The following is a 22,449-nucleotide window of genomic DNA, read 5'->3' on the forward strand; positions in this document are numbered from 1 at the left end:
GTTCTGGTGTTTCAGAGGCAACAGTGACGTGGGTTCAAGCCCGCCGGCGGACACTTGTGCTCTTAAGCAAGGCACTTAACCATTATTGCTTCGTCCTTCGGATGGGCTGTTAAGCCGTAGGTCCCGTGTGTTGTATTAATGCACGTAAAAGAACCCAGTAAACACTTATCGCTTAAAGAGAAGGGGTTTGCCCCGGTGTTTCTGGCCTCCTGTATAAACTCCCACGTGGAGTATTTAGGAGAAGAACCAACCAAGAACCAAGAACCAAGAAATATTGAAGTTCCAATCTGAGACAAAATATAGAATAGGGATGTCTTAGGATATGTTACCGATTGTGTTCAATTTGTGGGGCAGACTTTTATTGCAAGCTAGTCAGATACCGAATTGCAGGCCGAAAAACCTCTAATTTTTGGGTTCATTTTGATTGGTTCTGAAAAATGGCTACGGGGACACTATCATCGAGTCACAATAAACACATAAATTTGTCACATTATAGCGTACAGTTGATGCACCGTTGGTTAACATATGTGCTGTCATCAACTACACGTTAAAAAATTAGTGGGCATCCCCCCTATTTGGGGATATTGAAATTTTTGATCAGAGGTGTGTACCCAAACAAGTTTCAGGTTGTCCCCACTGCTGTTGCACGAAAATCTGAAATTGAGCATATTAATGGCACATACCCTATATGGCAGGGCCTATGACAAATTGATTATGAATATGATAATGTGGTATGACTAATGTGACTGTACTGCTGGAGTAAAGGATTTTACTTCTGTACTGACGACATCATTTTACCCAGCGGAGGTGAGCTATTCAAGTTATTGTGTGATTATCTAAATAACTATTTTAAAAGCTTTAATTATCTGAACACGTGGTTTTGACTCGACCCAAGAGAAATTGGACTTTGAAGGGGCGACGTTTGTTTGCCCATGGAGCTATTAAACACTAATAGCTCCATGGTTTGCCACAATCTTTAGCTTGTTGTGTTATTGAAATTGTAGTTTGTATAGTGTACAGGTTTACCCAGCAATTTTGTAAAGAAGTAGCAGTTTAAGGTAAATATTGTAGTTGTTATGTCAATGTCATCATAATCGTTATTGCATCATAGTTATTTTGCTTATTTCCTTACTATGGTCTTTGATATAGAGACTTCAGCTGAGCTGATCGACTTCCAGAATGGGCAACGAGAAATCGCGGACCAAGTACGAAACTCCGGGTGGGGTTACCAAGAAAGGGGAGCGGGTCGGCGCTCATAGCAGCATTCCTGACGATCCCGTGCCGTACGCAGGCAGCCTGTGGCAGTACTGTTTTGTCAACATCGAGGCTTCACTTAAAGCTAAAGGCAAGCTTAACAAGTCGTCGTGTTTCTCTGTTAGTTAGAAACAAATGTTCCAGTGCAGACTTGCATGGATATAAACTACCTCAATTAACCCTCAGATGAGGTAGATGAGAACGGACTAGATGAAACTGTACAACTGGTTTAAGGTTATGGGCTCCATGCGCCAACAAAAGAGGGCGCCTTTTTACCTAGCAACGACGTCCCATATGGGCGGGACATTGACGCGCACTGTTCCTTTTGTGTGACGCACGTACACCAGGGGATTTGTACTATGTACACGCAGTGGTACGGCCGCGCGTCGTGGCAAACTTGCAGTCGGGCAAGATGGCGTCGGTCCCAACCCCCAACTGTACTTTCTATGCCGGTGAGGGGGTACTTGTGAACGGAGCTGATACAAAATTATAAATAATAATAATCCTTTAACATTATAAGAATTAAATATGTACATTCTGTCTTGCAGTTAAATTTTTCTCGGCCCCCATCATAACGACCAACATCGATGCCTACTATGACGTGATCTCCCAGCCTTACACCGAGGGATTTGTCATGAATCAGTTCCAGTCTATCCCCGGAGTGATGAGGCAAGGAGGATTCAGCTACAAAGTCGCTGTCCCATACCAGGCTATCTTGTCACGACCGGTCAATGCGTAAGTGAGACTAAGCAAGAGGACCACGACAAGAAGCACAGGTTGTCTTAAAGAAAGCATGTCTTAGGATAAGCATCTTGGATCAGGATATGGAGCACAACATATAAGGAGACTGGGGTTAACATTTCAGTCAAGCACTTTATGAGACAGAGTTGTAGGTCAGTCCTCACAAGTCCGTCACAAGTCAGTTGCAAGTCGGTCACAAGTCAATCACTAGTCAATCACAAGTCAATCACTTGTCAATCACAAGTCAATCCCAACTCAATCACAAGTCAATCCCAACTCAATCCCAACTCAATCCCAAGTCAATCCCAAGTCAATCACAAGTCAACCCCAAGTCAATCCCAAGTCAGTTTTCACAAGTCAATCCCAAGTCAATCCCAAGTCAATCCCAAGTTAATCCTAAGTCAATCCCAAGTCATTCACAAGTCAATCCCAAGTCAATCACAACTCAATCACAACTCAATCCCAAGTCAATCCTTAGTCAACCCCAAGTCAGTTTTCACAAGTCAATCCCAAGTCAATCCTAAGTCAATCCCAAGTCAATCCCAAGTTAATCCTAAGTCAATCCCAAGTCATTCACAAGTCAATCCCAAGTCAATCACAACTCAATCACAACTCAATCCCAAGTCAATCCTTAGTCAACCCCAAGTCAGTTTTCACAAGTCAATCACAAGTCAATCCCAACTCAATCACAATTACTCATCACCAGTCAATCACAAGTCAATCACCAGTCAATCACTAGTCAATCACTAGTCAATCACTAGTCAATCACACGTCAATCACAACTCAACTACAGCTCGATCACGACTCGATCACTAGTCAATCACAAGTCAATCACAAGTCAATCCCAAGTCAATCCCAAGTAGGCCTACAGTTTAAGTACGTGCGTGAACAATGACAAAGAAATTCCTACAGTTCATTTGAATACATGTAGGTTGATACTTGTCTTGAGACTGAAGAACTTGTGATTGACTTGTGATTGACTTGTGATGGACTTGTGATTGACTTGTGATTGACTTGTGACTGACTTGTGGTTTGATTTGTGACTAAAGGCTTGACTGACTTGTGATTGACTTGTGAGGACTGAACTAGCACGAGTACGTGACAAAAATGTTACCAAATGTCCTTACATACAACAGTCATTGTAACATTTTTTTTTCCTTTAGGATGTATTTATGCAAAGAGTTCCTTAGCCAGTACTATCGTTATTTGGTTTCCCATAGTTTAATACACTTTCTTCCCTCTATGCTTGATTTCTTCACAGGCCACCCTCTCATGAGCGATGGCAGCTGAGGGTGGAGAAAAGTTTCCTGCAGACGCAGTTGACGGTTCAGTTTTTCACATCACAGGCAACAGTAGTGTCTGACACATCGGACATACACCAAAAGGTACAAAAGACTGTCCTAAATATAGAAAAAATCTTTGCAGCACCAAGAAAAAGTCAAAATGCTCAGGCCAAAAAAAAAAAATACTCGGTCTCTGGTCAGCGCGCGCGTTGATTTTAATCATGCGCGTCAACCTTGTTCTTTTTCTTCAAATTAACACGGAAGCTACAACAGCGCCCTCTATTGCCGCGCCTCCTCAAATTTTTGTACCAAGGAGCACCAAGGAATGGGGAAATTGCACCAAGGCAAATGATAAAGGGCACCAAGGCAAATTATGGAGGACACCCATGTATAATGAGGACACAAAAAAGCAAAATAGTACCCACCTTGTCTGTACAATACAAGCTTGAAAAAAAAAAAACCCGCATCAATTCCGGAACTTCGGTCTGACCAGAGACCGACTATTTTTTTTTTTTGGCCTAAGCAAAGGATTTCTCTCTGCAACAAAAAAAAAGAAAGAAGATTTTCATAACAAGTAACGGGAATAATATTTTAGGCTTTGCTTGGTGGAGCATCAGTATCGTTTTGGTTTGCGGTAAAACCATGTGGTAATAACTACTTTCGCTCAGTAGATATTTAGTTCTGATAAGAACTTGTCCTGCTTATTATCAAGTTTGACTAAGTAGTTTTAGTTCTGATAAGAACAGTCCTGTTTTAAGTTCTAAAAGAACTTGTCTTTGGTTTACGTTTCGACTGCTCTAGTCATCGTCAGGAGACTGACGTATAGTGTATCTATGCTTTGGTGAGCAAACATTTATTTGTCATGTCTGTGCTACAAGGTCGTGAAATGCAAGTTTACAATTGTAAAAGGTCGTATCTCACTTAAAATAACCCGGATGTACACAATGGATGTCGAGATACGATGTAGTTGCACGGAGCATATTTGCGCGAGATAATACGTTCATGTTACGACCTTGTTTCACTGACACGACGTATTCTAATTAGGAATTAGTTTGTTTTGGCACAGCCACTCCACGGAACTTTGCCTAGTTAATAATTGAAATGCTGAACAGAAAAATACTGCAAAGCAAAATTGACAGCTAAGAACCAGTTCCAATACATTTTAGACTTACCAATTTCATTTTTTTCTGTTCTTCTTTAGTTTTGTATATCGGGTCAAATTGACCAGGCCAAACTGACCTGAACTTTACCAAAACCGATCTGAACTCGATAAAACCTATACCCATCCCGACTCGACAAAAATTCAATTCAAAACCGACTGTTAACAACTGTTTAACCTCATTGTAGGTGGAAATAAAAGTCGGGTATCAATTTATATGCCACTAAATAATGATTTTGTTCTGTTTTGTGATTCACCAGATAAACGCAGTCGTATCGCAGGGTGGGCGTTTGATATGCGTCGAAATCACCGGTTTCCAGCAAGGCTTGCGGCAGGCAAGGTCGCGATACCCGGAAGGTCAGTCGCCTAAACAGTCTTTATCATATGTACAGTATGCCCATGGTAGTCTGGGTACCACCCATTATCCACGGAGCCAAATCTCCTGTATAACGTCTGATATGTCTAAGCATGCAGATATATGCAAGCCGCGCGCCAGCCAATCGGAGTCGTCTTTACTAATCGTGACCTCATTTCATTCCCAAATCAGGACTAACGGTTTGATTGGTCAATTCCAATGCAGTGTTTGTAATACAACAACAGCCGGGCGTGTACGTGTCGCGTAACATAATAGCGTGACCAAAGGATGGGAACAATGAACCGCCGTCGACAAAACATTACCATCAACAAAAAGTGAAACAAGACAAATACACTTTGAAACCTTTAGATTAAAATAAACATCACAGTCTTTCAATAAGCGTCTTTAACAAAATGTTATTCTTCAGTCAAAGGCGTGGATCTGTTCTTCAACATGCCGCTGCACCCAAACCCTCAGATCTACGTCTACCAAGCCGTTAGCGTACCGGTCCAGTTCAAGCTGACGTCTTCGTATCCTCAGCCGCGCATCAAGGTGCTGACAGACTTCATGGGCCAGTTTGCCGCCTTCTTACAGAAGGGTTGGAAGCTAGTGGAGATCAACTTTGACTCTTCCCTTACGACACAACGTAAGCATAAAAGAAGGAGGATGGTAGAAGCGTACAGCTTCCTTTTCTCAGTTCATAGAAATTTCATTGAAAAAAGGGTCCAAATTGTGACATATCTTTTCTGTCCCTAGTCTGTTACCTCTGGTCATTCAAGAATGCCCGCATTAAATAAGGAGTGCATCAGATTTTTAAAATTATAGATGTCAGATTTAACAGGGATCGGTTAAGATGTGGACCCCAGATGTATACAGGGTGAGTCAAAAACACAAAACCCGAATATCGGGACTATTGTTTTAGTGAAGTTCTGTATGTAGCACTTTCAAAATCTAGGATTTGAAAGCCCAATTCATAAGCTTTCTTTTAGTACAAGAATCATTCAAATCACTGATGTACTTTTCAAGTTTTGACCACAACCACTGTTGTAAAGTTCTATCAACGGCTCACACAAAAAAATGTTTGCGTTCTTTCAGCAAAACAAAAACAATTCACACACATCCCTATGTGATTTGTTTTCATTTTAAAAATTTCCCCATGAATGACATTCAAAAGCTTTCTTTTGCCATTTTCTGAGTAGTCACCAAGTAATATGTCATGCCAATTATGGGTACTCGATTCAATAATCTGGAACCAGTTCCTGACATCAGCGGTCAGGTACACACTTCCGATGCACATCCTTAGTACTTGTGGTTGATTCAACCAAACTTCCAAACATCTGTATTTATTACATCTGTGTTCCTCCCCCTTGCCTCGTCCCACCTTTTGCCCCACCCCTTGTCCAACCCCTTGCCCCACCCTTTGCCCAACCCTTTGCCCCACCCCTTTCCCCACCCTTTGCCCCACCCTTTGCCCCACCCCTTTCCCCACCCTTTGCCTCCTTTTTCCCACCCTGGCCCTCCTCCCTTTGGCTTTACCTGTCTTGAGATATGTCAGTTCGTCTTTTCCATGACCAGGAAATCGTGAGAAGACTTCAAACCGATTTAAATTTTTCCCCCATTTTCAGCCGGTTTCTTCACGGCACATGCCAGTATGAACTCCATCTGGTTCTTTGAGAAGGAAGCGTCTATGATGCACAGCGAGGTTCCGGAATGGGAAGGCACTATTGTGGAATACGAACACAAAATTGGGGTTAGTTCTTGACCTTTATGACAACAATGCCTCAGTTAGTACTTGACCGCTTATGACACCAAAAGTCTCAGTACTTACATGTAGTCTCCAGTGATACCAAAGTCTCAGTTAGTACTTGACTGCTTATGACACCAAAAGACTCAGTACTTAGTCTCCAGTGATACCAAAGTCTCAGTTAGTACTTGACTGCTTATGACACCAAAAGTCTCTGTACTTAGTCTCTATATGATACCAAAGTCTCAATTAGTATTTGACCGCTTATGACACCAAAAGTCTCAGTACTTAGTCTCCAGTGATACCAAAGTCTCAGTTAGTACTTGACTGCTTATGACACCAAAAGTCTCAGTACTTAGTCTCCAGTGATACCAAAGTCTCAGTTAGTACTTGACTGCTTATGACACCAAAAGTCTCAGTACTTAGTCTCCAATGATACCAAAGTCTTAGTACTTGACCGCTTATGACACCAAGAGTCTCAGTACTTAGTCTCTATATGATACCAAAGTCTCAGTTACTACTTGACCGCTTATGACACCAAAAGTCTCAGTACTTAGTCTCTAATGATATCAAAGTCTCAGTTAGTACTTGACTGCTTATGACACCACAAGTCTCAGTACTTAGCCGGTAATGATACCAAAGTCTCTGTTGGTACCTGACGTCTATACAAAAGACTTGATGAGTAGTTAGTTCTTGACCCATAACAACAATATCTTAGGATAGTACTCCATAATGACACCGAAGAACAGTTACAGGTTAGTAGACACAAAAGTGTTAGATTTTGACTTATGACACCAAGGTCTTAGATAGAACTTGACCTTGAATGAAACAAAGATCTGACTTAGTACTTAAACTCTTAGAACACCAAAGTTTCAGTTATTGTGTGACCTTTAATTATACCATTAAGCCTTTAAGTCTATAGTCTCAGTTAGTACATGATCTCTAATTTGATACCATTGTCTCAGTCCTTAAACCTTCAAATCAAGGTCGCAGTTAGTACTTGACCTCACTTTTAAGAACTATCATATCCTTTTTTGGCAGCGCACATTTGGTGGCACCAAAGCCAAGACCAACTGGGATCCATTGGTGGGCGAGATGGGCCAGCGGGGCTGGGAGCTAGCCTGCCTGGTGGAATCACCAGAGATGTACGCCACGGGATTCTCAACAGCGGCCATTAAGGTTATCTTGTTCTTCCAACGTCGTATCTTGCGACCCGCGGGAGCTGAAGGGTTTGCCAGAACCCCTCTGGGTGGGCAACCCCCTCCCCAAGGGAGTTATCCACCACCCCAGGGGGCCCAGGGGGGTTATCCCCCACCCCAGGGGAGTAATCCCCCACCCTATCCAGATCCGTCCCAGGGGGGCTACCCTGGAAATTCCCCAGAGGAGGAAAAAAAAGTGAGTGACCTTTGAGAAAGTACAGATTCAACTTACACTGTAAGTGTCAAATCCTTAACTTTGGAGCGGAAAGGACACCATCATGTGACTGGTTGATGTACATACATGACATATCATAGTAATATACCGTATTAGAATATAGGAATTTGTGAAATATGTTTCATAAAAAAAATTGTTTATGTTTGAGTTGATATTTTCAGGCCTTTGAAAAATCTAGCAGTTTTAAAGCTATAGTCCATCATTTGCAGCCATCCGAAAAAGTAACTGGCATATTATTGTTGAAATACATACTTGGTTGAAAGATAGTAAGTGGACTAAACTCCCTGTGAAATTAATCTTTCTGGTAAGCTATCATTTTGAAGTAATCAACGAAAGAAGGCCTTTCCAATGGTGCGTCTTAAGACGCACCGTAGGAAATTTAAATAAGTAGTTCGTTTTGTTATTCGGCGCAGCACGCGCAAGCATTGGCACGACGCACAGGCACGAGCGGTTGCTATAATTCGTCGGATCAGTGCGCGACATCGCTTATAGCTGCAATTCAAAACAATTCAAAACATGATTCAGCAACTTTTGATTTGAAATTGAGATCCTAGAATGCTGTTTTTCTCGGAATATACAGCTGAAGCTGAGCTGAAACTTCATCAGGTTAGTTGTTCAGTATCCTTCATTAAATTTTGAACACTTTTGTTGCTTCAAACGAACAAAATGCACAAATTACAAATGATGGACTATATCTTTAAGGCCAGTTGAATTCAGTATGTATTCTTAATGTACTTCAGTCAAAAATATTATCTACTAAAAATGTGTAAATACAAATAAGAACAATTATATATGTAGTGAGCAGTCATAGGCTTGACTAACAATCTTTTTCTTTTCTTCAGGACTCATTTTGCAGTGTTTTTCCTGAAGACGATAAATTGCTGCGCTTTCCGCAACCTGTTGAGTGCCTGTTTAAACTTTTTTTATTTTTAAATTTGTATCAAAATTGAAATAGCTATCATGTAATCTATGACTGCCTTATATTCATAAAATTTCAAGCGAGCCTTGCCAATTTTCAGCATTTTATTTTTACTTACTGAAATCTTGTGGAATTTGCCAATTGTGATCATGTGTCTTGCTCAAGGCCAACAGGGATCATTCCTTCCTCCAGATTTTGTTTGTCTTCCAACAGTTGCGGAGTTGGAAAGAAACAACACCTTTTGTTTATTTTTGTAATCTGTAAAAATAGCCTTTATTGTTTGTACTGCCGACATTGATCATATCTGTATCTAATTTTTTTATTTGGTTATGTAAATGTATTATTTGAAACAGTAAGTAATAACACACTGACAGCTGACTGATTTTTATTCGCTTTTTTCTTAAATGTACAGCATGTATGTACGTCTACATGCTTATTATGCACATAATAAATATTACTGAAATTGATCCATACTATCAGAAATTATGCATGTTTTACTTAAAGAACCTATTTGTATAGCTGTCCATGGAATGCCATTGGAAGCTATTGAGCCGAGTGAGAATTACGGACTAAACACACGTATTCAAATACAAATAAAATTGTAATAATTTGAGTTAAGACTGAAACATTAGGTTTATTATCCGATTTTGTATTTTGAATATGAGGAACAAGTCATTTTTTCCCTGAAATATTGATACTGATTTTGTTTGTCTGTTTTTCCTTTTAAGTTTTGTTTCGTTCATTAAAGGGAATGTACATCATTTGCTTTCGCTGGAATTTTCAGAAACAAATGGATTTGGAGGATTAGTATGTTAGAGAAAATATTGTTAAACTGACTTGTTTCACGTTTTGGGCTTGTAGATGCTGGAAAAACCAAGAAAACCTATCATGTTCTTGTAGTCTGGTTCCCTGACCCCACTTAAGATGAAACGGAGCAATTAATTCACTTTGGGGAATTGTAAGGTCAGAGAATCAGTCTAGCTGGCTTGTACCTCTTCATAGGTGTGTATTAAATTGCAAAGAAAAGTCAGAATAACTAAATATGAAAAATTAGGAACAGTTGTTGGAAAAAAAAAAGTTTTCTCCAACGCTGGTCGGCCGACCAGCGTTGGAAAAATACAATTTTTCTTCAAAATGTCAGCACACCAGGAGCCACGATTTTAAAGGACGCTTTAGAATGTCAGTCTCTAACAATTCAGTAAGGTATTTCGTGATAATTTGATCATTTCGTGTTTTGATGTTTGCAAATGTATCTTCCCTTTCAGGTGGGAAAACGTCCATGTTTCATTGTATTTAATGGTGTGCATCAGTTTGTAAACGGTTCACGATCTATTGTGGATAGCTGCATTTTGTGATCTTTTTTATTAAAATAGACATAACTCGGGAATAGAGTATGCAAATTATGTGCAATTCACACAGTTACTAGTCAATCATATAATACTCAACTCTATCGTATGTCATTTTTATGAAATGGGGCAACCGAAAGTTTTTAACAGATTTATTTTATTTCGGTCACTTTTTTTTACTCACCCAGTACTGAAGTTTGGTACTGGATGCAAAATATGTAGTTTTTTATTACTTGACCAATACGATATTATTGCAGCATGAGCAAGATATGAAACCAAATGAATAATTCATGAGTCAAAATATTCAAAGAATAGGGGTGTCGTAGGATATGTTGCCGATTGTGTTAAATTTGTCGGGTAGACTGTTATTGTAAGCTAGTCGGGCAATTGCGGTTCTACGGGGTGGGGGGGGGGGCTTAAGCCCCCTAGAAATTTTGTCTAGCAGCCCCCCCCCCCAAAAAAAAAACTCAAACAAACAAACAAATTCCATGGAAAAAAAATTGCACTAGCAAAATGTAACTGTAAGAGTGTGACGTACACGCGAACAGTCTCCCCTAAGTAAATAGTCTCGAGAAGGGTGCATTTGTACACTTCTAGTTAATATAGTTAATAATTAATTATGTAATAATTAATAATTAATTAAACAATTTAGTTAATATATATAGGATTTTATCTGCGCTCCCCATTGAAAATATGTCACGATTTAATTTTTGTTTACATGCCCCTCCCCCGAAAACCATGTTTGCCAAACCCATATCTTGATGTAGACCTCCGCCTCCATACATGTACATGTATAATGCTAAATAGATCCAGACTTTGCGGGGCCGGGGGGGGGTGTTCCCGGGGGTCACAAATCCCCGATTTGGAAGCTACAAGTCATGAACGCTTGATTTCCAGAAATATTTCTACAGCGTCCCAAGTATAGGCGGCAAGGAGTGTACATAATATCTGTGAGATCACAACACATTACTCTTTGCGCGCAGGAATTTACAGACTTTGGTGTATGTGGTGTACCCTCGTAGTTCTCGGGCTGGTTGCCCCACTGTACTTTGTAAACTTGAACAAACAAACATGTAAACAATTAGGTATATTTATCATATACATGTAAACAAAGGATTGTGGACTTTAACATTTCTACATCACTGACACTGATCAGTACACTGGAATATATGCCGAATGATGAATGTGACAACAGCTAGTGCTATAGAGTAAAGGATATACTGACGACATCTTTTTACCCCAGTGGAGGTGAGCTATTTGAAGATGATGTGTAATTATCTAAATAACTATATATGTGGAACGCCAAACGTACCAATTAATGATGTTACCGGGTATAAACGTAATTTGATGATGTAGTCAATGCATTATGTGATGTAGTCAATGCATTATGTGATGTAGTCAATGCATTATGACACCACATAATAGATCGACGACATCACATAATGCATTGACTACATCACATAATGCATTGACTACATCACATAATGCATTGACGGCATCACATAATGGATTGACTACATCACATAATAGATTGACAACATCATCAAATTACGTTTACCCGGTAACATCATCATAAATTGGTACGTTTGGCGTTCCATAACTATACACTTACCCGACCGGTTTTGTCTTTGCTCGAGTGAAATTGGACTTTCGAGGGGCGTGGTTTGTTTGCCGGTTACTGAAATCCCAGGGGAAAATTTCCGGTTCAACTCGGAATTGGTGACTGGTTTAAACTGGTTTTGAACTGGTCAAACTGGCTCAAAGCCACTTGTACCAGTTCAGTTCGAAACAAGTTAAAACCAGTCACCAATTCCCAGTTAAACTGGTACCAGTTGAAACTAGTTGAAACCAGTTGAAACCAGTTGAAACCATTAGAAACCATGCAGTTGAAACCAGTTGGAACCAGTTGAAACCAGCGAACGCGAGATTGTAGTTGGTATAACAGGGTTTTCCCAGTGAGATTATGTAAAGCAGTATCAACATTAGGTTAACTTGATATTTGTCATTTCATATTCATTATTGCATCATTGTTATTTTGCTTATTTTCCCACACTAGTCTTTGATTTAGAGACTTCAGCTGAGCTATCTTCCAGAATGGGCAACGACGAATCGCGGCCCAAATATGCTACTCCAAAAAAAGTTACCCCCGAAGGCGTGCATGTCGGCGCTCATAGCGGCTTCCCCGACGACCCCGTGCCGTACGCAGGTAGTCCATTGGAGTACTGTTTTGTCAACATCGAGACTAAACTGAAAGTTAAAGGTAAGCTGCTGGTAACATTAACAGGTTTATATACTCAAACTGATGGCTTTTATTTTAAGCTGCGGACACTGAGCAGCTCAACATGTCGTCGTGTTTCTCTGTTAGTTAGTAACAAAAATTGCAGTGCTGTCTTGCATGGATATAAATTACCCGTCCCTTATACGCCCTGATAATTTTGCTTCTGACGGGGCTTCATGCATCGACTGCAGTATTTTTAGCTGCGGCTAGCAGCTTTACAAGTACTCATGTCTCTCCGTTAGTCCGTATGTTTTATTAGTTAGTTAGTTGGTTAGTTAGTAACAAACGTTCCAGTGTTGTCTTGCATGGATATAAATTACCCCGTCCCTAAGGCCTGGTAATTTTGCTTCTGACGGGGCTTCATGCATCGACTACAGTATTTCTAGCTGCGGATAGCAGCTCTACGGTCTCTCCGTTAGTCCGTATGCTTATTAGTTAGTTGGTTAGTTAGTAACAAACGTTGGGGTGCGCACCTGTTATGGGCACTATAACTCACCTTAGCCAGCTCCTGCTTGAGGCCCTTTCAGTTTTATTGCCCTCAAGGGAGGGCAGATAGGCCTGCATTATCGAGGTCAAGTTAGCATTGTGACATTCAAAAAATGGGAAATCCTTTATTTCAATGGCAGAGAGGTTACGTCTCATTGGTCTGAAGTCCCATTGGCCAAATGGACTTTGGACCAATGGGACGTCGGACCAATGGGACGTCGGACCAATGGGACTTCGGACTGTAGAAACGTCCAGAGACACGTATACATGCAAGAGTGTCATCTATCTCATATAGACTGGGTTCAGAATGACCGCAACTTTTGATAGTGAATTAAATCAAGCAGTAGAAAAAAATAGAATTAGTTCAAAGAAACTACATAGGGAAATTGAATAAATGCATAATAAAGTCAAGCATTTGAAGACACAAAAATAAACACATCTCATCAACTTTGAGAGTTGGGTTGGTGCAGTGGTCACTCACCTTGCCTTCCACCGCTGTGGCCCGGGTTCGATTCCTGGCCTGGTCCACATCTTTTTGAGAACTAGAAATATGTGCTTTCCTTCTTGCAGTTAAACTTTCGTTAGCCCGACACATCAAGACAAACATCGATGAGTACTATGACATGATCTCCCAGCCCTACACTCGTGGATTTCTCATGAACCAGTTCCAGTCCATCCCTGGTGCCTTGAAGCAAAAAGAACTCAGCTCAACTGCCTTTAAGGCGTTCCAGGCTATCCTGTCGCGACCTGTCAGCGCGTAAGTATTAGATCAAGTGGTGGCATGGGTGGCTTGTGCGTAAAGCGCTCGCCTCTCACCAAGGTGACCACGCTCCGAATCCACGTTGAAGCCGCGCCCTTCGTTATTCAGCATACCACCATATTCAGCATACCAGCATGATTAGCCTCCCAAATTATTATTATTATTATTATTATTACAAGTGCATGTTTTGTCTTAAGGAAAGTACGGTCCCAAATTTGGGTGTTTTTTTTTTACCTTTTGATCATAGATGTAATTATGTAAAGAGTTTTTAAGCATGTAATTTGATTTTCCACTCTTTTGATTGATCTTTCTCCCCTTTTTTCCCTTCAGACCACCGTCTCAGGAGCGATGGCAGCTGCGGGTTGAGAAAAGTTTCCTAGAGACACAGATGATCATAAAGTTTTTCACGTCATCAAAAACACTGTCGGACACTTCGGACATACACCAAAAGGTATTACCCGAGATGCTACAAGCACACAATTTAGCAAATTGGAAAAGATTTTGGCTTATCAAGTACAGGGTACCTGACCAAAAATTCAAAAAACGTGATCTTTGAATATTTATGTTTTGGATATCTGATTAATTTTTGGATTATGTGATTCGCAGTGATTCGAGTCGAGTCAGTTGCTCGTTAAGACTCGAGTAAAATAGTGTGACTCAAGTCGAGTCATTGACTCGAGTCGTTACAAATCTGAGTGTATATGTTATAAATTGATTGTACTGGTTCTAAAATAATTTTTGGTGAAGAAACATTTATTTTAATAAGCGTCCTTTTTTGCACACCAATTGCATGACATTTGGCCCAATAAAGATGCTAAATGGAAAACTACTACAACGCTAATGGCCTCTAAGAATATATTAGGCTATACATGTAGGTTTGCTGCTTCAATTTTTTTTTTGGCCTAGCAAATTTTTGTGTCCGATCATCAGATGCACACAAATATGTATACGTTTGATTAGAGGTCTTAGTTTTTCTTAACAGCCTGTTAAACTTCATTATCCGTGCAAGTCAAATGTCAATTTATGTGCCACTTGTAGAATTAAATGATGATAATGTTCTGTTGTGTGATCCACTAGATAAACGCACTTACATCGCAGGGCGGGCGCTTGGTATGCGTCGAAATCACTGGTCAACATGAAGGCAAAGAGTTCAGCGCGCTATTGTCAGGAGACCCGGGAAGTAAGCAAACTGTACATTACATACTGAAAATACCAATGATATGTGACTGCTGCTTTTTCTCAACATTCAAAATTAATCATTAAAAAAAATACCAAGGAAACTGGCTCAGCACAATATTAACATAAATATCAGAACGCGTAAGGACATTGACCCAAAGCGGGACTTGAACCTTTAACCTCTTCAAAACCATATCAATGCTTTACCAACTTAGCTATGATCAAATCCTGAGTTGGAGGTCTCTTAGGAGGGGGATACGTCCGAAGCAATATGGTAAATCAATAAGTATCAAATCAATATTTAAGTTATGAAATTCCTCAACGATTACGTTTTTTGAGGATTTGTTTAAAACCATACCTGAAACCTTGAGCTGCTCTTACATGTTCCCTCTCCTGGGCTCTGCACACAGTGTTACTCTCTGCTTATGAGTCAGTTTCTGTGTTGGACCCCAAAAAAGCAAGCCTATTGTCCTCTGGCTGACTGACTGACTCCCCGACTCCCCGACTGACTCCCCCACTGAGGATATATCATGTCCTAAAATGATACTTTCTGGTCTGCCAAAGATTATTGGCAAGCAATTGTCTAAGTTGTTTTTGCCTCTTGCTAAATATTCTTCAGTAAAAGGTGTGGATCTGTTCTTCAACATGCCGCTGCACCCGAACCCACAGATCTACGTCTACCAGGTCATCAGTGTACCGGTGAAGTTCAAACTGAAGATGACGGGCATCAAGGCGTACCCTATGGACTTCACGGGCCAATTTACCGCTTTCTTAGAGAGGGGCTGGAAACTAGTGGAGATCAATTTTGACTGTTCCGAAACGTCCAAAGGTAAAGCATAAACAGAAGGAGATGCACCTGGCTTCTCTGCGTGGTTCTATAAATTTAGGGTCAAACTTTGCCATTCAAGTATCATTAAGAATGGCTTCAACAATCTTTTTTTATTTGTTTGATAGGTGGTTTGCTACTTATAACCATTATATAATACTATATAATCATTCTTGTATAAGTCTGCATTGAGGAGTGCATCAGAATTATCAAATCATAGGTGTCTGGTGTAACAGGGACAGGAATTTTTTTTATAGAAAGATCCCTTTTACAACTAACGAGTCCAGATTTGGCGATAAACCCTGCCTGCACATATTTCTCATAGTGTTTAAGTTTGACAAAGCTTAAAGACGAAGGTATCTCAATCGCTCATCCCATCACCTGCCCAATCCCTTGCCCCAGCCCTTGCCCCATCTCTTGCCCCACCCCTTGCCCCACCCCTTGCCCCACCCCTTGCCCCACGTACCCCTTGCCCCACGTACCCCTTGCCCCACCCCTTGCCCTACCTCTTGCCTACCTCTTGCCCCCTTTCCCTGCCCCCATGTCCATTGCCGAACTAATCTTAAATTTATATGTCTCACTTTGACCTGAACAAGTTGAAAAGAAATTTAATATGTTATTCAATTCACCACCCCCCCCCCCCTATTTTTAGCTGGTGTCTTATCATCGGAGCGTACGAGTATAAACTCCATCTGGTTCTTTGAGAAGGAAGCATCTAAGATGCACAGCGAGGTTCAAGAATGGGAAGGGACCATTGTGGAATACGAACACAAATGGGCGGTTAGTACCTATAATGACACCAATTCTAGACTCACACCTTACCTCAATGTCACCATGCATAGTCTTAATCAGTAATTGACCTTAAATAGAACTGAAGTCTCAATATTTACATTTAAAGAGATAAAATATTATCAGTATATTATAAATATGGTAAGTACTATTAAAGCTTGATTTCATGACACCCAAGTTCTCAATTAGTACTCGACCAAATTAAATGATCGATTTAGTACCTGACCTCTCATAAGGTTTAAGTTATACGTACCCCAATTTCGATTACACCATACTCTTGATTAGCTAACCTTTATACCAGGGTCTTGCTTAGCACTTGACCTCACTATTTAAACACAAATAAATGAGGCATGCTGTTCATGTCCTAGTTCTTGACCTCTTATAATACCAAGTTTTAAGTTAGTACTCTAACTTTAATTACACCATACCCTTTACACCAAATTAGTACCTGACCATACAATTTAAGTGAGCCCTAAAGATGATCATTTCTTTTTCATTTTTGCAGTTCTCATATAGTGGTGGCACCCGAGCCAAGACCAATTGGGACTCCGTGGTGGTTGAAATGGGCCAGCGGGGCTGGGAGCTAGCCTGCCTGGTGGAATCACCCGAGAGCTACATCATACAAATGACACCAATAAAAGTGGCCCAAAAGGTCCTCATGTTCTTCCAACGTAAAATCATGCAGGCTGTCGGAGACGCTGGGTGTGTCACGCCCCCTCAGGCTGGACAAACCCTACCCCAGGGGAATTATCCCCAACCACAGGAGAGCAACCTCCTACCCCAGGGGAGTAATCCTACACCCCATGAGAGTAATCGCTTACCCCAGGGGAGTACTCATCCACCCCAGGGGAGCTACCCTCCTCCATCCCAGGGGAGCAATCCCCCAACCCAGGGGGGCTATCCCCCATTCCAGAGGAGTAAACCACCAGCCCTTATCAGTAGTCCCCCAGCCCAGGGAATTAATCCCTCGACCAATCCCATGTCCCAGGGGAGTAATCCCTTGACCCGGGAGAGTTATTCCCCTCCCCAGGGGAGCTATCTGCCACCCCAGGGGGGCTATCCCTCCCCCCATGGGGGTTATCCCTCACCCCAGGGGAGTAATTCCCCGTCCAAGGGGAGTAATCTCCCATCCCAGGGGAGAAGTCCCTCGACTCATGAGGGAATTAATCCCTCGACCAATCCCACGTCCCAGGGGAGTAATCCCTCGACCCGGGAGAGTTATTCCCCTCCCCAGGGGAGTTATCCGCCACCCCAGAGGGGCTATCCCTCCCCCCATGGGGGTTATCCCTCACCCCAGGGGAGTAATTCCCCGTCCAAGGGGAGTAATCTCCCATCCCAGGGGAGAAGTCCCTCGACTCATGAGAGTTATTCCCTGCCCCAGGGGAGCATTCACCAACCCCAGGGGAGCTATCAGCCACGTACCCAAGGGGGTTATTCTCCAATCCGGGGGAGTTATTCCTCACCCCATGTGGGTAATCCCTCACCCCAGGGGAGTAATCCCTTACTCCAGGGGAGTAGTCCCTCGACCCATGACAGTAATTCCCTGCCCCGGGGGAGTATTCACCAATCCCAGGGGAGCTATTATCCACGTACCCAGGGGGGTTATCCCTCAACCTTTGGGAGTAATCCCTTACCCCAAGGGGTTAATCCCTCACCCCGGGGGAGTAATCCCTTACCCCAGGGGAGTAGTCCCTCGACCCATGACAGTAATTTCCTGCCCCGGGGGAGTATTCACCAATCCCAGGGGAGCTATTATCCACGTACACAGGGGGGTTATCCCCCAACCGTGGTGAGTAATCCCTCACCCCAAGGGGGTAATCCCTTACCCCAGGGGAGTAATCACCCACCCAAAGGGAGTAGGCCCTTGACCCGTGACAGTTATTCCCTGCCCCAGGGGAATATTCACCAATCTCAGGGGAGCTTTTACCCACGTACCCAGGGGGGCTATCCCCCAACCGTGGGGAGTAATCCCTCAACCCAAGGGGGTAATCCCTCACCCCTGGGGAGTAATAACCCCTTATCCCAGGGGAGTAATCCCCCACCCAAAGGGAGTAGGCCCTTGGCCCAAGAGAGTAATTCCCCACCCCAGGGGAGTATTTACCAACCCGTGGGTAGCTGTCACCCAAGTACCCAGGGCGGTTATCCCCCAGCCACGGGGAGTGATCCCCCATCCCAGGGGAGTAATCCCCCACCCCAGGGGAGTGATCCCCTACCCCAGGGGAGTGATCCTTCATCCCAGGAGAGTTATTCCCCGCCTCATAGCCCCAACCCCTGGGAGGGCATTCCCCGCACCAAGTGGGTAATCCCCCGACCCAAGGTGAGCCTCCCCCCAGCCGAGGGGCACTACCCTGGAACTCCCCAACAGGACGAAAAAAAGTGAGTGAACTTTGAGAAAGTACGGATTCAAATTACACATAAAGTGTCAAAATCTTTAACTCTGGAATGGAATACAATCTTGCAACCGGCTTATGTCTACATCACTGTTTAATGCAGTATTAAAATATAAGAATCTTTAATTCATACTATCATTTTTCAGATTTTTGGCGATATCAGCCAGTTGAGGAAATGAAGTCTGTATTGTAAATATTCTCAAAATCGACTATTTCCATCATACCTTCAAATGTTTGAGAAAAAAGAGTAATGATCGTATTTGCAGTGACCAATCAAAGGCTTGTTATTGCAACAATCTCCTTTTTTCTTTGGGACGTTCAACTTTGCGGGATTTCTCCTGCTATTATTCCACTGGTAACTACCATTTAATGTATAACTGCTTTAGATACTTTGCACATTTTATGCTTGCTTTACACAAGTGAAAGCTTGAAGACTTTGCTTATTGTGGTCATATATCCTGCTCAAGGACAAAACTGAATATAATCGCTTGTTCCAGCAAAAAAAAAAACAGTTCTGAAGCGCGATTAACCGAAGCCTCTTCTTATTTTTTTGAATCTGCAAAATTGAAGTAGATTTCATTTCTGTAAAGGAAATATGTGTTTAATTCATGTTTGAAAAATGTAAATGTACTATTTGATTTAGTAAGCAATAATTAAAACTAACAACATATTCGTATTTTTTAATATACAGGATGTATTGATTATACATACCTATTACGCACATTCTTAACTAAAGGTATGTGAAATTAAAGGCGCACTTGTGATATTTCTTTCTCATTCAGTTAAATTCATTACCGACTAACCCTTTTAGATTTATTGTGAATTACCCATTTGCTGTGTATCTAGTAATATTTCCAACAAGGAATTAAGCTTATAACTTGCCTGAAAACTGTTTAATGATACTGTTTCAGAGCAGTTCTATAATCTGTTTAATGCCAAAACATTTGCTTTTACCTTTCTTTTTTGCCATTCGTGAAATTGTTTGCTGAAATTATTGTGCAGTGCATCAGTTCATTTTAAAGCAAAAATTTTCTTTGAAATGTCTCAGTTTCAATTGCAAACTCAATGAAAAGTTATATGAATTAAAGTTATGCATTGAAATAAATCACAATTTGTGGATTTTGTATTTTTGTTTGTCCATTCTGTTCTACAGGATACCATCATTAGCGACCAACTCATGATATATTCTCCCCTTACCTTCGGATAAAAGTCAAATTTCTCTCACAATTTTTTTCTCACACAATCGCTGGTTTTTGTCCAAATCTTCAAAATATTGAATGTTTGAGTATTGATTGGTGCTCCTCTGACTTTTAAAGGAAGTTCTGCATTGTTTTAAGAAAAGTAAATTTTTGGCCCAATTTTGATAAAAATGTAAGGCTAACCCCTTGCATTTTTTTTCAATTTTGACCAAAAAATGAAATTCCTTGAAACTTGCTAAAAAGATGCCTAAGGGACGTTACAACACATTCCAACTCCATTTGTAGAAAGATTTGCTTTTGAAAAGAAGATTTGGACCAAAATATGGGGTAAAATCAGTCAAAAATGTTAATTTATTTCTCACAAAATCGATGGTTTTTGCCCAAATCTTCAAAATATTAGATGTTTGAGTATTGATTGGTGCTCCTCTGACTTCCAAAGGAAGTTCTGCATTGTTTTGAGAAAAGTCATTTTTTGGCCAAATTTTGATAAAAATGTAAGGCTAACCCCTTGCATTTTTTTCAATTTTGACCAAAAAATGAAATTCCTTGAAACTTTCTAGAAAGATGCTTTAGGGACCTTAGAACACATTCCAACTCCATTTGTAGAAAGATATGCTTTTGAAAAGAAAATTTGGACCAAAATATGGGGTAAAATCAGTCGAAAATGTTAATTTATTTCTCACACAATGCTGATACCGATTTTTTTTGTCTGTTTTTCCTTTAAAGTTTTGTTTCGTTCATTGAGGTGGGAAAACGTCCATGTTTCATTGTATTTAATGGTGTGCATCAGTTTGTAAACGGTTCACGATCTATTGTGGATAGCTGCATTTTGTGATCTTTTTTATTAAAATAGACATAACTCGGAAATAGAGTATGCAAATTATGTGCAATTCACACAGTTACTAGTCAATCACATAATACTCAACTCTATCATGTGTCATTTGTATGAAATGGGGCAACCGAAAGTTGTTAAAAGATTTTTTTTAATTCGGTCACTTTTTTTTTACTCACTCTGAACTTAAGTTTGGTACTGGATGCAAAATATGTTTTTTTTTATTACTTGACCAATACGATATTATTGCAGCATGAGCAAGAAATAAAACCGAATGAATAATTCATGAGTCAAAATATTCAAAGAAAAGGGGTGTCGTAGGATATGTTGCCGATTGTGTTAAATTTGTCGGGTAGACTGTTATTGTAAGCTAGTCGGGCAATTGCGGTTCTACGGGGGGGGGGAGCTTAAGCCCCCCCAGAAATTTTGTCTAGCAGCCCCCCCCCCCCAAAAAAAACCACCCCAAACAAACAAACAAATTCCATAGAAAAACAATTGCACTAGCAAAATGTAAGCGTGTGACGTACACGCGAACAGTCTCCCCTAAGTAAATAGTCTCGAGAAGGGTGCATTTGTATACTTTTAGTTAATATAGTTAATAATGAATTATATAATAATTAATAATTAATTAAATAATTTAGTTAATATATATATAGGATTTTATCTGCGCTCCCCATTGAAAATATGGCACGATTCAACTGTTGTTTATATGCCCCTCCCCCGAAAACGATGTTTGCCAAGCCCATATCTAGATGTAGACCTCCGCCTCCATACATGTACATGTATAATGCTAAATAGATCCAGACTTTGCGGGGCCGGGGGGGGGTGTCACAAATCCCCGATTTGGAAGCTACAAGTCATGAACGCTTGATTTCCAGAAATATTTATACAGTGTTCCAAGTATAGGCCGCAAGGAGTATACATAATATCTGTGGGATCACAAAACATTACTCCGAGTTGCGCGCAGGAATTTACAGACTTATGTGGTGTACCCTCGTACTTCTCGGGCTGGTTGCCCCACTGTACTTTAAACTTGAACAAACAAACATGTAAACAAACGGGTATATTTATCATAATTATACATGTCGGTAAACAAAAGGATTGTGGACTTTAACATTTCTACATCACTGACACTGATCAGTACACTGGAATATATGCCGAATGATGAATGTGACAACAGCTAGTGCTATAGAGTAAAGGATATATACTGACGCCATCTTTTTACCCCAGTGGAGGTGAGCTATTTGAAGTTGTTGTGTGATTAACTTAATAACTAAATACGTGGAACGCCAAACGTACCAATTAATGATGTTACCGGGTAAACGTAATTTGATGATGTAGTCAATGCATTATGTGATGTAGTCAATGCATTATGACACCACATAATAGATTGACGACATCACATAATGCATTGACTACATCACATAATGCATTGACTACATCACATAATGCATTGACGACATCACATAATGGATTGA

The 22,449-nt window shown here is 40.9% G+C and overlaps 2 protein-coding genes across 2 annotated transcripts; both read left to right on the forward strand.

The window, feature by feature from the left end:
* Positions 1-623: 623 nt before the first annotated feature.
* LOC119745332 lies at positions 624-8,218 on the forward strand. The gene is made up of 7 exons (XM_038221621.1): positions 624-1,345; positions 1,803-1,989; positions 3,257-3,380; positions 4,698-4,794; positions 5,220-5,438; positions 6,418-6,542; positions 7,578-8,218. Exons 1-7 carry the CDS (start codon positions 1,180-1,182, stop codon positions 7,944-7,946), a joined length of 1,287 nt encoding a protein of 428 aa, XP_038077549.1. The 5' UTR covers positions 624-1,179; the 3' UTR covers positions 7,947-8,218.
* Positions 8,219-12,081: 3,863 nt separating this feature from the next.
* On the forward strand, positions 12,082-18,960 carry LOC119745330 (extensin-like). Its single transcript, XM_038221618.1, has 7 exons — positions 12,082-12,495; positions 13,570-13,756; positions 14,090-14,210; positions 14,837-14,939; positions 15,555-15,764; positions 16,414-16,541; positions 17,056-18,960. The coding sequence occupies exons 1-7, from the start codon at positions 12,330-12,332 to the stop codon at positions 18,928-18,930; spliced, it is 2,790 nt and encodes a 929-aa protein (XP_038077546.1). The 5' UTR covers positions 12,082-12,329; the 3' UTR covers positions 18,931-18,960.
* The last annotated feature ends 3,489 nt before the right edge of the window (positions 18,961-22,449 follow it).

This window comes from Patiria miniata, unplaced genomic scaffold (genome assembly GCF_015706575.1).
Source record: "Patiria miniata isolate m_02_andy unplaced genomic scaffold, ASM1570657v1 HiC_scaffold_7, whole genome shotgun sequence".
NCBI classification, from domain to species: domain Eukaryota; kingdom Metazoa; phylum Echinodermata; class Asteroidea; order Valvatida; family Asterinidae; genus Patiria; species Patiria miniata.